The sequence below is a fragment of the Struthio camelus genome, chromosome Z (genome assembly GCF_040807025.1).
Source record: "Struthio camelus isolate bStrCam1 chromosome Z, bStrCam1.hap1, whole genome shotgun sequence".
Lineage (NCBI taxonomy): Eukaryota > Metazoa > Chordata > Aves > Struthioniformes > Struthionidae > Struthio > Struthio camelus.
This window is the reverse complement of record NC_090982.1, coordinates 8,939,685-8,956,017: the sequence shown is the minus strand read 5'-3', so window position 1 is coordinate 8,956,017 and position 16,333 is coordinate 8,939,685. Positions and strand designations below refer to the sequence as shown.

At 37.7% G+C, this 16,333-nt stretch overlaps 1 protein-coding gene across 18 annotated transcripts in view; it reads left to right on the top strand.

The window, feature by feature from the left end:
- SMARCA2 (SWI/SNF related BAF chromatin remodeling complex subunit ATPase 2) overlaps nt 1–16,333 on the top strand; it is a 118,977-nt gene that overhangs the window by 37,295 nt on the left and 65,349 nt on the right. For all 18 annotated transcript variants that reach the window (XM_068926548.1, XM_068926542.1, XM_068926536.1 and 15 more), the window contains 9 exons: nt 1,641–1,811; nt 5,683–5,736; nt 7,239–7,369; nt 7,578–7,638; nt 9,736–9,836; nt 10,148–10,295; nt 13,674–13,837; nt 15,370–15,436; nt 15,964–16,074. In XM_068926548.1, coding sequence (XP_068782649.1) covers nt 1,641–1,811; nt 5,683–5,736; nt 7,239–7,369; nt 7,578–7,638; nt 9,736–9,836; nt 10,148–10,295; nt 13,674–13,837; nt 15,370–15,436; nt 15,964–16,074 — 1,008 coding nt within the window. The remainder of the gene's footprint in view (nt 1–1,640; nt 1,812–5,682; nt 5,737–7,238; nt 7,370–7,577; nt 7,639–9,735; nt 9,837–10,147; nt 10,296–13,673; nt 13,838–15,369; nt 15,437–15,963; nt 16,075–16,333) is intronic.

The following is a 16,333-nucleotide window of genomic DNA, read 5'->3' as shown; positions in this document are numbered from 1 at the left end:
CACTTACTTAATTTCGGTCCGGTTGTGCCATATTTTTAATTTGGAGGTATATACCAGAAGTTTTTAAAACATCATCTCTGCTCAGACTTTTGGCCTGGTCTAGGAAACTGTGCTGTGTCTAAAATTCTCTTGGCATATCTAACTTTTCAGCAGCATTGAATTCATTGTACAGATTGTCTTTCATTGACTAGGATCAGAAATGGTGATTCTGTCACAGCTCGTTAATACTAGTATGTATCACAATCACATGGAAGAGCCTTAATTGGTATGCTTTAAAAAGGTACTATCAGGACAAGCTAGAATGTGTAAAGGGAAGTACCTTGGCTAGAGTACAATGATTCTGCGTTCAGCAATAATAATAATAGTTATAAAAACTTACTTTTTGAGCATTGTAATTCTGAAGTCTTAAGCATTACAGCTGAATTTTACAAACTGAATTTTACAGGCTGATTTGAACGTTACAGCAGCTCTTGCCAACTAAGTGCGTTTCTGGTATGTCTCCAGAAAGGCAGGAGATTGTATCTTCTAGTGTGCTGTCTTTTTGAAAGTAAATATTTATTTGCATTCCCTCTCATAACTGTTGTAGAATTTCCCGGAGATCTTTATAATCATAGAATCTCTGGATCCCCGAGGCACTCAGGCTGGCAGGGAACTCAGGTCTAGCCTCCTGCCCAAAGCAGAAACAGTAATGAGGACAGACCAGGTTGCTCAAGGCTTTGTTCAGTTGGGTCTTGAAAATCACAGAACCATGGAAACAGCACAACTTCCCTCAGCCCCTGTTCCGCTGCCTCGCTGGGGAAAAGGCTTCTGATATTGAGACTGAGCTTCTGTTACTTCAGCTTGCACCTGATGTCTCTCATCGTCCTGCAAAGCACTGCTGTGGAGAATCTGGCTCTGTTTTCTCAATAACCTCCACATACCTACTGGGGGACTGTTGTTAGGTCCCCACGAAGCTCCCTCTTTTTTAGGCTTAACAAGCCCAGATCCTTCAGGATTTGTTTACAGGGCCTGCCCCTGACTGTCTGGGTGACCTTCCACTGAGCTCACTGCAGTTTGTTGATGGCCCCAGCACTGTTGGGCAGCTGCTGAGCACACTGCTGGCTCACATTTAGCCTAAATGGGCCCCCAGGTACTTTTTGAACTGAAGTGTTCACCAGCCTGTATCCCTGTATGCCAGGGACTCTTCTTTTCCAGGTCTCTGTGTTTGTCTTTGTCTTTGCTGAATTTTGTCATGTTCCTATTGGCTCAATCAACCTGCCTGTCCAGGTCTTTCTTGGCAGTCATATACTTGAGCAAATTGACTGGTCCCCCGCCTCATTTTGTGTAATCTGCATACTTAGCAAGAGTACTCTCTGTCCCTTCTTTCTGGGTCACTGATAGAGATGTTAAACAGGACAGGTCCCAGGATAGATCCCTGTGGTACCCCACTTGCAGCTTTCAGCCTCCAGGTAAGGTACAACCCATTAACACAAGTGTATGACCCCCTGGGACTGATCTTCCATCTGTTTTTTTGCCAGTCTATTTTTCTTCCCACCTAGTTCACAACATCGCAGCTAAGGTGACATGGTTGTTGAGACTGGAGTTTCAGGCGTTTCTTCTGAAGCATTTCTGTCATGACTGATGTTTGTTTTTGTTGCTAGGCTGAAGATGAAGAAGGGTACCGTAAACTGATTGACCAAAAGAAAGATAGACGCCTGGCTTACCTGTTGCAGCAAACAGATGAATATGTGGCTAACCTGACTAATCTGGTTTGGGAGCATAAACAGGCACAGGCAGCCAAAGAGAAGAAGAAGAGGAGGAGAAGAAAGAAGGCAAGTAGTTACAGCTGACAATTTTAGGCCTACAAATCTTTGGTAAACGTAGTGATATCCAGTTGTCACACAGATGGCAGAATGCCTCAAGTCATCTACGCTACCAGATTCTTAACACTAGGTGAATTCATCTTCTTCCATTGAAATCACTGAGAAATCTGCTAATGTTAATTCCAAAGAGGACAGGAAGGAGGCAGGAGTAGAAAATTGTGGACTGTTAACATTTGATTTAATGATAGACTTTCCAGAGGCAAAAATGGGTTAGACATGTCAATTAGAAATAAAATATAAAGATCCAAAATATGTTATATCGAGAAGATCATATCAGCTATTTTTTGCAGTTGGTACATAGAGGGTGGCTTCCTTGGGCCTCCAGATTCTAAACTCAGTTCAGTCCATTTTGTGGTACCACTGGAAACGGCTGTCCATAAAGAACTTGGATAGGTTTATATTTAATATATGGGTATTCTGCATATAGCATAGATTGTTGTGTTAATTTTTACCATTCAATTTGAAACTTTTGAAAATTACCTTTGTTTGTATGAAATTATTTTACCATGTCAGAATGACTGGTTGTGGAAACCAAAGAGCCTTATGAAAAACGACTTCTATGTATGAAGTGGCAATTTTTCATTTTTGTGACCCCTGAGTACCTTGCATGTCTAGGAGGATGGATAAGAGGACTTTTATAATCCATTTCCGTCTGTGGTTTGTGTGGTATGAAATATTACTGATATAAATGCAAACATGATGTCTACATTGTTTACAAGCAGTACTCTAGGGGTGGTAATAAATTTAACAGCATATAAAAAAATGATAAGTTTGAGATGAATGACCAAAAAAAATTCCCTTTTCCCCTCATCCATCTCTGAGACTTCTGTACCTTTTGCTGAGAGTATGTTCTTAACGCAGAAACAGTCTACTGCCTATAACTTGCACAGTGTTCTTGACCTATGTTATCATTAAGAACAGACCTGATGCTAATGTACTGAATTAAGAGTAGAGACAATCCTTAATGAGACAGCATGTGGAGTAGATATACTTCTATAATAAAATGTTTGTTCTCCTTGACAATCCTTTGTGATAGGGACCTATGTCTTTGTCACTGAAGAGTGTATGAGGACTGAACCATCTTCTGGAAATGTCAATAAATGCGTAACTTTCTGTCACGGAAGTAAGAAGTAAACTGTGCCCCATTAATACCTAGTGCTAGGTACTCTTCCCAGCCTAAAACGTAAAGGAATATCAGCAGAAAAAAATCTGAACCTTGTCTTAATCCTCTGCAGCTTGTTGATTTTTACTTTTTTTCTGCTCAAGTGATTTTTACTCGTTTGTTAGGGAGATAAGAGTGCACACAAATATTGATCTCTGTAGTTTTTTTGTTGTTATTGCTGTTTTTTATAATTTAATGGATTAGTTGTTGTATGGCTGCAGCACTCACTTAAGGAAGTGGACACTGTGTCTTTCTTCTTAGTCATACACTTTGGATACTTACTTAGGATACTTACTCTTTTATGCTCTGTAATCCTTGTAAAGTTCAGTTTAATCTACTGACAAACATAGTTACCTGTTTCATTCTTAAAGAGAAGTGAGAGAAGAAGGTTTATAGGATTTCCTCCCAGGAAGGGCAATGGAAAAGTGGAAGATGAAGAAGTACTTCTCTTCTTTACCAGGCTTACATTGTATAATTAACAAGTGAACCCTATGTTGTTCAGAATTTTGGAAGAGTAAATTTTTGCTTTTGGATGAAGTTTGGGGAATCTTGGTGTTAGATTTTCCCCTCTTAAATTATCCTCATGTGCCTGCAGTTCTGTCTCAGGCTTCCTGTTCAGCTAGTCTCCCATATCTTTGTTGCACTCATAACTCATGAATGGGAAAAAGTACACCAAATTACATTTTCAACTGATAGACCAATTTAACTTGCTGTGCAACCTTTCAGCTTTTAAGAGTTTTTCTTGTCATTTCACTAAGCATCAAGACAGTCTAGGCTCCTACTTTCATAAGACTGGTACTTCCTCATCCATTAAAGAAATCTTTGCATTGTGCAAAACAGTAGCGTAATGGAATCTGCCATTATTTACCTTTACCTCCTTTCTACTTTCCAAAATCCTTGTCAATTATAGGTTGTAAATGTTTAGCCTCTTGCAGCAGCAGTAACTGATCATTGCATAGGGAAGAGCACTGAGCCTTAACGCTTATTTGTTCGTAGTGCTGTGTTTGATTTTAGGCATTTTTATGTTGACTGTATTTATAAACTCCTGTTGTGTTATAGAGCTTTCTCATTTGCAGAGGGGATGGGCCCTGATCTACCTTGTTGGTCTTCTAGGCAAAAACCGTCCTCAGTCAATGTAGTCTGTTCAGCTGAGGCCAGATCTGTGCTATCCTGCCCCTCTGTGTAAGCTCTCCAGTTCTGGCACAGTTCTTTTCTTCATCAGCAGATGTACTTTCTGCTGAGGAATACTAAAGCAAGCAGCTTTCTACCTCATACTGATGATGATGTTGACTGAGCACCAGCTATTCCTGCATTGAGCAGGATCTATGATATCTGTGTAGCATACTATAGTGTTTATAAACCTCTCCCATCAGGTTATTTTATGTATACTAAGGCAAATTGTACTTCATAAATATGTTATGCTTTGCTGGAATTCTCCTTTTTGGTCGTGCTAGTGGAAAGGTACTCAAAAAAATGATTAGCTATGTGTCCTAAAGAATGAAGTTTTTGTGAAAGAAATATGGATAAACTTTTTCAAAATGTAAAATTAACCCAAGTCTATTGCTGCACAATCACCTGAAGTTCATGCCTTTGAAAATGGATTTGAAGGGCTATTGGGTGAAAAAGACAAAGATGCAGGGGTTGATCAGAAGCAGATATTAATGATCATCTTAGTATTCAGAAGTACTGCTATTGTTGCAGAATACTTCCTAAATAACAAACTATATTATCTAAGTTGTTCATGCACATTAGTTATACTTGAAAGGTGTTTTGTCTAATGAAATTTAGAAGATTGCTCCTGTTTTCAGTCTGATCTATTTATATTTGTAACCAAAGTAAATCATGCTAAAGTACTGCAATTCCAGTGCTGTGACAGGAGCAGAAACTGGTTTCTAGCCTTTCTTGCCCATGAACATAATCATTAGGGAAGCTGCAATTCAGAGGCAAATGATGATTTCCGTTATTCTTATATTGTCGTGACATTTTAAAATAGCATAGGATTTGGCAAAGAGACTGCTTATTACTAGGAGTGGTGCTTGGGAAGAAAAATTTCTAGCTCATTTTGAGTCGTTTCTCTTCCTGTTGGCTGAGCCCCAACGGTCTTTTTGTTTGTAACTTGTAACTTGAACAACTGTAGTCTGGAATTGAGATACAGCTCAAAGAACTCCTGAAGTGCCCCTTTTAGATAGTTGTCAGGCCAAAGCTAAATTGTGTACATATCCAAAATAAAAATGCCTGCACAAATATACAGTCTGTGATGCTTGGTGAGACCACAGAAACTGAGATTGAAGCAATTTAGAGGAAATTAGTAGTAAATCAGATTGAAATTAATTGCTGGTTTTTTTGTACTACCACAGAGTATAAGAACTGAGGCTCCAAGTCTGACCAGAAATTCAGTAGGCTAGCCACTTCCTAGGCACAGATTTATCACAGTGGCTGTAGGTGTTATATGTACCTCATTAATACTACTATGTGCTTTGTGTGTGCAGTGATAACTCTGTGCACTTCTCTCCCTTTAGCCTCCCACAACTTTAACTACATTCGTCTCAGACTGTGTAGGAATGGAGTGAAATCCTGTTTATGCTTCAAAATGGTTGCATCAAATAAAGTGCCCTTTTAATACTTATAAACTGTCTGTGATATTTTTTATTGTTGTAGAAGGCAGAAGAAAATGCGGAAGGAATGGCATCTGGTCTTGGTCCTGATGGAGAGGTAAGAATTTTTAAAGCTGCTTAAAATTTTTTTTTTCCCCCCTAGTGCTTGTTATAAGTGATGTGTGCCATAGCTGTAGCTTTTTTAAAAAAATCACAACCATAAATGTCTTAAGAAGACCTGATGTTCATAACCGGGAGAAAACCTATCAGGATTAGTATCTGAGCTGACTTGTTTCACTTCAGAGAGCTGAAGACTAAGACAAAGGTACATTGCATCTGTCACTGAGTATACTGAGAAATCCCTCTCAGCTTTGGTAGATGCTTAAAAGTAAAAAAAAAAAAAAATATTTTTTGGTGATCCATGTGTAGTTCATAATTTACTTTCTAAAATGTGCTTGTAAGCACAGTATATTCTAGCATCTCATTTTTAGAAAATAGATTGTTTACGCTGCATGTCAATTTTCTTTCTGAAATAGGGTAGACTATACTATTAATGATGGCTTAAGACATGTGTCTTTCTCAGAAGCCACTGAAAATGAATAATTGTCCTTTGTTAGTTTTTGAATACTTAGCTTTTTCTTTTTGCAGTAGACGTAAAGTGCATATGCTGCCTCATAGCGATCTATCCTGTTATGCCCTTTTTCTATTCAGTTTTCTTTTTATTGAAAGACTTAAAAATTGTGTTTATTGTTTTTCTTCTGGTCTTGCTTACACTTTCAAGTGATACCTTTGCTGATGCAGTTAAAGAGGTATAGCAAAACCTTTACTATAGTTACAGTTATGCCTGGAAAATGCACATATATTGCTTTAGCTTCATCATGTATGAAAAGGAAGTAAGTTTTATATTCTCTCACAGCAGGTAACCATCTTTACAACTGTTTAGAATTATTTTTTCAGTTTTTTGTGTTCATATATATATTATGAAAAGGTTCTTTAGTAGTAGTAGTAATAGTAGCAGTAGTAGTAGTAGTCAGAAGGTTTTTTAAGTGCAAAATCCATTGTTAAACAGGCCAAAGAAGTAACAGAAAAATAGTTATACTGTTCTGATTTTTTTTTTTTAGAGTACCTGAATGTCTAAAGGGACATATTATTGCAGGTAGTTACCAGCTTAAATGAAGAAGTTGGGACAGCTAATCTTTAAAAAGGTTTCTTTAATTAAAATGTTAGTTAAATTGTTACAGCCACATTTCGCCATCTGTGGCGAAGGAAAAAGGCCATAAGTTTGATGTATGCTTTTTGTTACAGATCTCTGTTGGTATAAACAACATGTATTAAATGACAATAAGCATAATATACTTTCTGTCCACTTTCAGAGAAGCCAACAGTTACACGCTGCTCTGGTGTTTATCTGCAACACTGTGATACATGTGTGTTACACATAGAAATGCAATGATTCAGTGTTGGCTGATAGCCATGTGGGAAGCTGTGGTTGCTAATAATGAAACTTCCCAGCTTGTTCAGCTTTGTAAATTTTTCAGGTGCTGTTAGCTCTTTTTATTACACGTGACAAACATAAAAGCTCAATACTCTTAAACTGTAGCATTTCATTTTAATTGTTAGCCCATAGATGAGAGCAGTCAAATGAGTGACCTTCCAGTCAAAGTGACTCATACTGAAACTGGCAAAGTTCTTCTTGGACCAGAAGCACCAAAAGCAAGTCAGCTGGATGCCTGGCTGGAAATGAACCCTGGGTAAGCAGATAGCCTACAAGTAAGCAGCTTTTTTTAAACTTGCATTGGTATTTTTCATGGGTTTCTCTCTGTTTTTCTTCTTCCTTTTTCACCTATTCTATTCTCCTTTTAATTTGTTACGGGTAAACAGAGTAGGAAGTGTGTTGAACCTAGCTCTCTTCCTTCTTTTCTATCCTTAATTCATATACTTTCTATCTTCTCTGTACAGCTATGAAGTTGCTCCCAGGTCAGACAGTGAAGATGAAAGTGGCTCTGAATATGAGGAGGAGGTATGTGTCCTCTTTAAAAAAACAAACCAACCAACCTTGTGTCAGACAGGTAATCCGGTAAAAACAAGTTCTTAACCCATGTGACATTTTCCTCTTTTTCGTAAGGAAGGAGAGCAAAGCAGTAGCAAGTCTCTATAATCATTTTAAGTATAATACTAAGAAAAAAAATGTTTTGGTCATGTTATTCAGTTCATAGAGCAGCTGCCCTTTTGTATATATTGTAAATGCCTAACTGGTAACCTGAGTGAGGAAGGGAAAAGGTTTTACTCTGATTATTAATAATCATGACCCAGAGTGCATAAACAGACTCCTATGTTGAAATATACCTCAGGAGAGGACATATAGTGGCTTTGTGCTGAAGAAGGCTAATATCTTTAATTATTTGGAAGCCTCTTGTATCCATTGTTTAATACTTTTCTACAGAATATACTACTTTGTTAGTCCTAGCATTGAAGCATTGCCCATTGAGACGATGAGAAAAGACAAATTTTACTGATTGTAGTGTAATTCTAACTCAGGTGTTTCTCATTAGAAATTCCAGAAATTCATCAGGATCATGTGTTAGCAAACATGTCCTAAGGCCTGAATTTGGCCAAACACGTGCCAGTTTTTGAGACCTTTCAGGGTGTTTGGCTTTTTTTCTTAATAATTCTTCAGCAGAGACAGGAGATTTCAAGGAAGATATGTGAAACAGGCCAATGCAATAAGACCTACTTAGATGCATTCATTTGTCCCCTCCCCTTGTATCACTGCATCTTAGATATCCTTAAAGGCAAGAATAGGCTTATTGAAACTTGGCTTACCTTTGAGCATAGAGGCACAAACCAGTATGTATTCATTTTGCGTGAATTTTAAATTAAACAAGTACAATATTTTAGGGATACATTGGGGATGGTGTAACCTCTCAAGGCTGTAGGAGGTGTTTATGTAGTGAGAGTTTCATTGGCTCTTCTGAAAAACAGAGTTGTTATTTATATATTATGTTTATTGAAATGTTAAGGATTATGTCAGGGCCTTAGGATCAAACTGTTAAGCCTAGGTTTATTTGATTCAGTATTTTATAGTGATTTAAATACTTTCATTACAGAAGTTCTAAAAAGAAGCTAATAAAAATTATAAAGGTTCTCACCCTACATGATCATAATATTAGATACTGTGAATAATCAATACTGGCAGAGCATTTTTCAGCAGCATACTTTCTAAAGGAGAGGAAGACTGAGGAGTAGAGAAGAACAATCCTCAGTCAATAGGCTAGTTGTAGAACTACAAGCAGAATTCAGACACTTAGCGTAGGACTAATCGCTGTCACTATAATCCTACAAGACTCTCAATATTGAGGTAGGGGATGAGGCATAATACCTGTCAGATTTGGACCACATTCTATGATATTCTAGGAGGAATGTCAAAAGATTTGTTTCTGCATTTTTAATAAAGACTTCTTTGTGTTGTTTAGACCTGGGGAAATCATTATGGCAAGAATGCACCTGCAGAAGTCAGAGCACTCTTTTGTTCTGCTTTATTAATGAGAATTTATGTTGTTGGTTCACATGGTTCAGGTGTTGTTGAAGAGCCCTCAATAAAATGCAAAATTCATCCATCTGTCATGTATTGCAACTGTAGCCAGAAGGTGAATTAAACTATTTAAAAGAAAGTAAGGGTGTAGTCTATTTCTAAAAAATTAATAAATGAAAAGGCTAAACCAGCAGGTCATGGTACTTTTTTAAGCTGTATTAAAGTAAGACACTTCTAGAACATCATATAAACATATGCACAGTATTGGAATCCTTTCCATGAACAGGATAGTTAGGATAAGGTTTTTTAAAATGAAACCATTAAAGGAAAAAAAAATACTTTCTGTTTTCCTGCGACATATTGTCACTTCCAGTTTGTTAATCTATGTCAAATATCATCTTTTTTTGTGTTGCAATGCAGTGTCGTTGCAGGATAAGTGTCAGTTGAACTTACTGGTTATAATTCCTATTATTATAAAGCATTGACCAATGAAATCTACCAATAAATACGTGAATGCTAGTTGCAGGTAGGATTTAGGACGATGTTACGCTCTCCGGTGCTCCTGTTCTTTTTCTGTCTTGGTAGGATGATGAAGAAGAATCAAGCAGGTTAGAAGCAGATGAGAAGATACTTCTGGATCCTAACAGTGAGGAAGTTTCTGAGAAAGATGCTAAGCAAATCATTGAGTGAGTATTCTTTAGGTGCTGCTTTTTGTTAGGAATTATCATTTGTTCTAATGGCATTCTGCCAAAATAGTTTGCTCAACGAGCAATAGATCTCAACGAGTTGTAGTAGCTCCTCTGACATGAACCTCTGCAGGAGAAGGAACATGGTCGTCTGGTATTAGCTGTATGCTGCTTACGAAGTAGCTTCCACCCTCTGGGCACACACACCACAGCTGGGGTTTTCCACTCTTTCTTTGCACATAAATCGGTGAACTGTGGTCAAAATATATTTGTTTGTGAGAATTTACTGTAGTTTTTTGTGTGCTTTCCAGGACAGCCAAACAAGACGTGGATGATGAATACAGTATGCAATATAGTGCCAGAGGGTCTCAGTCCTACTACACCGTTGCTCATGCGATCACAGAAAGGGTGGAGAAGCAGTCTTCTCTTCTTATTAATGGCACACTAAAACATTATCAGGTGAGAAATCTAGTTGGAGTTAACTTCAAAAGTTGCAAAAAATGCCTGTTGAAGAGCTATCTTGTACAATTATGCTAGGCTCCTGCATAATATGCCTTTCATTGAGTAAAGCATGCTAAATTATTTAAATGTTAAAAATTTAAAACTTAGATTTTGCTGGTCACTTCAGTATGGTATGTCAAAACCAACAACAAATTGGAAAATTTTTGAGAAATACAATGTCTCTATTAGGTTAGAAATCAGGGATTATATGGAAAAAATGATGATATGTATCTATAATGTTATTGATAATAGCATTCCATTCATACCACTTGAATAGTAATATCAACTTTCTACGTATACCTGTAGCAATTTTTTCATTGCATACCAACAGCATTTTGTTTATGCTGTCTTTCTTACTGACCTAGTATTTCCATTCTGCTTATTGTTTTCATCTGTGGGGGTTTCTTAATAATATATTTCTTCTTCTAATATTTAAAGTTTTAGGATTTTATTTTTTGAATTAAAAATTCTGAATTATTTCAGTGCACTGACAGAAAAAAATTCAGAAATTAAGAAAACATTTTGATATGAAGGCTGATATCTTGTACTCTTTAAAGACATGCAGTGGATTTAGCAGCTGAGAACTTCTGTGTTCTGACCTAAGTGAAGTTCATGCATCACTGAAAATGCCTTGGTACCTGCTTTCAACACTTCTGCTATTCTGTAGCTTCCTAGGAAGCCGCTGGGACCTGCAACTTTTCAGAATCTTTTCTCCAGTCAGGCCACTAAATTATTTCTATTTCCACATGAAAAAAAGAGATTAATACTTTTTCACCAAGATAACATGAAGATACACGTCTATTTGTACTTGTAGAGAACTAGAAGGAGGAGGAGTGTTTCCTGATCATGCAGAGTGTTATGATTTACAGCCCCTGCCTCTGCTGCCCTTACAGCACTGCTTTCTATTACAGTAGCTTGTTCAAATCACTTAAAATTCAGTTGTTAAGCTGACTTCTCTTTTTCAAAGAACTTCCATATTTTTATCAGGCTCTTCACAGTGATGCATGGTGGAAGAAAAAGAGACAATGGGCTTAAGTTTAAGGAAAAGGGATCAGACTGGTTATAGAGAAAAACTTTTTCCCCAGTAGGACAGCCTCAGGGACTCTGAGAGGTTCGACTGTCTCCATCCTTGGATGTTTTCCAGCCCCAGCTGGATAAAGCCCTGAGCAACCTGGTCTGACGTCGTGGCTGACCCTGCTTTGGGCACAGGTTTGGACTAGAAACCTCCTGAGGTCAACTCCAAAACAAATTGTCCTGTGATCCTATGTGTTCATAGCAAAACTCCAACTCAGTTTGAATTCTGTTGTGGATCCTTAGCACTTCTACGTGTCTTTCTTTGAGCCCTTAACAAAAAGGTTAATGTGTCATTCAATGAACAATTCCAGAATATTAGATGAAATAATTTTTCTGGCACCAATGAGGAGCTCTGAGGTTAAGACAAGATGGGATTCAGTCATTCAGAGAAATATGTCACATTCTCAACTCTTCATTTTTGCTGCTTCATCAGTACGTTGTCCAGCTTGTGCATCAAAAGAAGAGGGATCCAATAGATGCAGTTAGCAGCCTTGTTTATTAGATAATCTCAGCTCAATTGTCTGGGAAGGTTTAGCTAATGCACTAAATAAAGTCAATGTCCTCTGGATGCAATAGTAATTGGATGGCTGTGTAGGCTTAACATGCTCGTGGAGAGGAAATTAAGGTTATGATGATTCCTTTACTTTCTAAACTGTAATTAACTTTTGCAACCTAGAAATATTCTTAATTCATGCAGGTCTTTGTTTTTGCAATGCATTTTCCCTAGTATACCAAGAAGCAAAGTAATTCGGTCTGTGGAATTATACAGACAGTTGCAGTGATTACCAACTGGTCAGGTCCTTCTGCTCCTTAGTGCAGTCTCTAGCAACTGAATCAGTAAAACCGAACGCTACCACCAGAGATAAGGGGCACACTTTTGTAAGGAGGTTTATGACAGAAGTGTTGAGGCTTGGCTTTGGTTCTTGCAAGAATGTTCTGTAGGAGACTGTTCTATGACTTTCCCTTTGACTTCCTTCCCTGTCGTGTAGGTTTTATCTACCTTTTCCTTCTCCACTTCTCTTTTTCTGCCCTTCTGTGTTTGTTACTGTTGAGTTTGGTCAGGCCATCTTTTCCTTCATGTTGGTACTTGTCAGCGAAGTAAGTGTGATGACAGAGAAGGGGTGGTTTTCTTATTCTCAGTTCTACAGCTAATTGGTAAGTGGGACATACAGTTGCAGAACAAGTTCTGCAACTCTTGGTGCCCTGAGATCAATAAAAATGTTTTTCAGAGAATTTAGTACCTAAGTATAAAACAGCTAGCATGTGCATGAATCCAGTAGAATTGACAATATTGTTTTGGGTACTCTGTCATCAGGCCGCAGAAGCTTACTTCAGACATGCAGTGTTTCCCTCACTACTTCTTAGCTGAACTCTTAATTTATTTCTCCTTCCATGCATGAGACACCCCAAGCACCTGCATCTTAGAAGCAGAAATGTGTCCTAGATTGTACTTGTATGTGTGATTTAATAAGTACATATGTGGAAAGCTGTGTTAGAAGGGAGTAGTCTCAGTGCTAAAATGCAACAGAGGAGGTGTGCTTTCTAGCCGTACTCCTTTGGGTATGTAGCCCAGCTATGTACACATTCCTTGGCTACAGCACTCTGACTTCTTTCCAGCTCTGGGATTTTATACACAAGTTGTAACTGGACAGAGGATGCCTTCTGTGACACATGGAGTTATGACTGCAAATACAAAACGGATGTTCATGGTACCAATTACACAATTGGGGGGTGTAAGGTGGAGGCAAACGTGAGAGGCTTACATGTGTTGCAGGGTCCTGAAAGGTTTGTTTTTTTTGGCAGGTTTTTGTTGATGCACATAAATGGCATGAAATATATTCTGAAAGTTTTAAATCTGGCACTATTTAAACTGAAGAACAGACTCTTGCAATGCCAAGTGTTAAGCAGCCTTATGTATCAGTGCATATGTTTGTTTGTGTTCAGTACAGAAGAACCCTTCTCCATGTATAAAATCGGACTTCATATTATGGGCTCTACTGCCCCTAAAAAGGAGTAGTGATTTTCGTGTAGCTGTTATTAGAAATTCCTTTGTTGTGTTTTCTTTGGGGGATGGAGTTGATTTTTTTTGACAGAGGAGCAGTAGGGGGTTGTTATGGAATGCACAGATCCCCATGCATGTAGTACTTTTGAAGGAAATCCAGCATCTAAGTAGACAGGGGCATGAGAAGCTTGCTTCTGTCATAGTGGTATTAATTATTTGTGTGTATTTTAAATAACTGAAATTATTCTTCTTCTTTTCAGCTCCAGGGACTAGAATGGATGGTTTCACTCTATAATAACAATTTGAATGGAATTTTAGCTGATGAAATGGGGCTAGGAAAAACCATACAGACTATTGCACTCATCACTTACCTGATGGAGCACAAAAGACTCAATGGCCCCTATCTCATTATTGTTCCCCTTTCGTAAGTAAAGAATCTCGTTCTATTATTATCATTCTAAGCATTGCAAATTGGCTTATTAGCAGCACACATTTGTTTTTCACTTCATGACAAGAGAGGCACACGGTGGGATTACAATGAGTGTGTATTTTCTTTGATCCTTACTTCCCAGCTGATTGCCTGGCATTGGAAGGGTGACTGGATGACTAGTAAAAGTGCTTAATTCCATTAGTTTCAATGACCATTCTTTTGTCAAACTGCATCATGTATTTACTGTTACTTAGTCCACACATAAACCCCAAAAGGGTAATCATATTTCTTTCCTGTTACATGCCTGCATTTTTCTCCACTGAACTTTGTGTGATATTAAAAATCTATTTTTTAGTTCTTTTAAAGGCATCCATCAAACATTAGGTAATTGTACTTTAATAATGTTGGATAACCTTTTAAGTACTGTGGAATTAGCCCTTGATGTAGAAATATCTGTGATAGTTGCACCCTGGTCTCAGAGCTCTGTCCAGCTCATGATTATTTGTCATGTTACTTCCTTTTTATTTTCCTTGATATTCCAAGATGCCACTTCTTTTGCACTTTTTTTTAATGCCTTTTTCTTTCTCCAAAGGCAGGATGTGGATTTTAGTTATTTAAAATGTTGTATTGTAAATAGATGCTGTCAGGCAACGTAAAACTGATGCAGGGTTTTGCGGGTTTGTTTATTTGCTTGTCTCTTGTTTATTTGTTTGCTTGTAGCTTGTTTATTTTGCTTGTATTGGTAAGTGTCTTACATCTCTGTGAAAGTTCTCTGACCTTTTAATTAGATAATTCATTTGCTAGTCTTTTATTAATCAATCAATTATGCAGAACATGTAGATGCGTGGCACAATTGGGATATAATTTATTCATGGCCGTTTATTATAATTTCTTTTGAGGTACCCTGCCTTCTGGCTCTGCTGCGGTAGCTACTGACTAGCTAACATAAATAGCAGAGCTCTGCCTCATAGTGTGGATACAAGTGATGAGCTCTAGAGTTAGAAGTAGTGGATGGTCGTTGTAATCATACTGCAGAAGCAACACTGGCAAAATAAAGCTGCACAGTGGCACTGGGTGGCAATAGCGTATCATTACAGCAGAACACAAGTGAATTCAGTTGTAGACTTCTTGAGGCTGTATCTGAAAAGTTGCCACCTCAGCTTATGGGAGATAGATAGCATAAAGTAACATACAAGTCTCCTCTCTGCAGGGTTATCTTTCTTCTCCTTAATGCTCTCCAAAATATGAAGGGTGTTTATATAAAGCACTATTCTGAATTGGTTATAAAGAGGCCTCTGAATAAGAGGTGAAAGACATTTTTCCCACTTTTTTCTGTTTCTTCCCCTCTGGAACATCCAGATATTTTGTTACAATATGTAAAGTGCTTCTTTTTAATGTACTGTTTATTACAGGAAATGCATTGAAAATTCAGCAACCACTGGGAAACATGGTGTATGTGTAAAATTTAATGTGTTTATGCTGAGCAAATAATGAAATATATTACCTTTTCTTAACAATCTCTGTAGGACTTTATCCAACTGGACATATGAATTTGACAAGTGGGCTCCTTCTGTGGTGAAAATATCTTACAAGGTTTGATTTGCTTTTTTATATAAGTGGAAGGAATGAGAGTAGAGCCTACTTTTTCTCTGTGTCTACAGGCTTGCTTGTAAACATACAAATTCCTAAGGAGTGAGAGTTAGTTATCCTAAGATGATGGCTGTAATAAACTGTAATTACTTTCAGATAATGAAGTGCTGTTAATTATCACATAATGAAAGCTGTTGATTATCACATTGCAAAGCTTCTGATTAGAGTAGCACAAATGATAAATGCTTCACCTTTTGTACATAGCTGCATATTTTGCTCTTTGGCTACTGTAGTGCTAACAGGGCCAAGTAATCACTAAGGAGACTAAACTACGGGCTGTATGCTTCCACTCCCACATAAAAAGAGCTTTACAGTCCAGAAGCCGGCTGGGGAAATCACTCTGGTGTTTATCAACATGTAGGATATGGTGCTGTAGGACTGCAGGTTCATGTGCTTCCTCTGTGTCTGCACATTCATGATTGTAAAGATATGCGTATCTATTTTATTTCATTCTTTTCTCTGTCTTTTAGGGTACACCTGCAATGCGCCGCTCACTTGTTCCTCAGCTTCGAAGTGGAAAATTTAACGTTCTTTTAACTACTTATGAGTACATAATAAAGGACAAACATATTCTTGCTAAGGTAATGAATGTCCTCCCTCTCTTAGCAGCAAGACCTTCGAGATACCATCAAATAATGAGAGCACCAAATACATATTTCTGTTTTACAGAGTAGTTCTGTGTTATTGTTTTGTCTTCCTATGAAAGTTAGGCCTTTCATGTACTTTCCCATTCCTCTGTTTATAATTGGACTTATCAGTCACTGCTTTTCTCCCTGAAGACACCAGAATACGGCTAGGAAACTAACTCCTTTTGCTGTGGAATTTTATCAGTACTCTAGA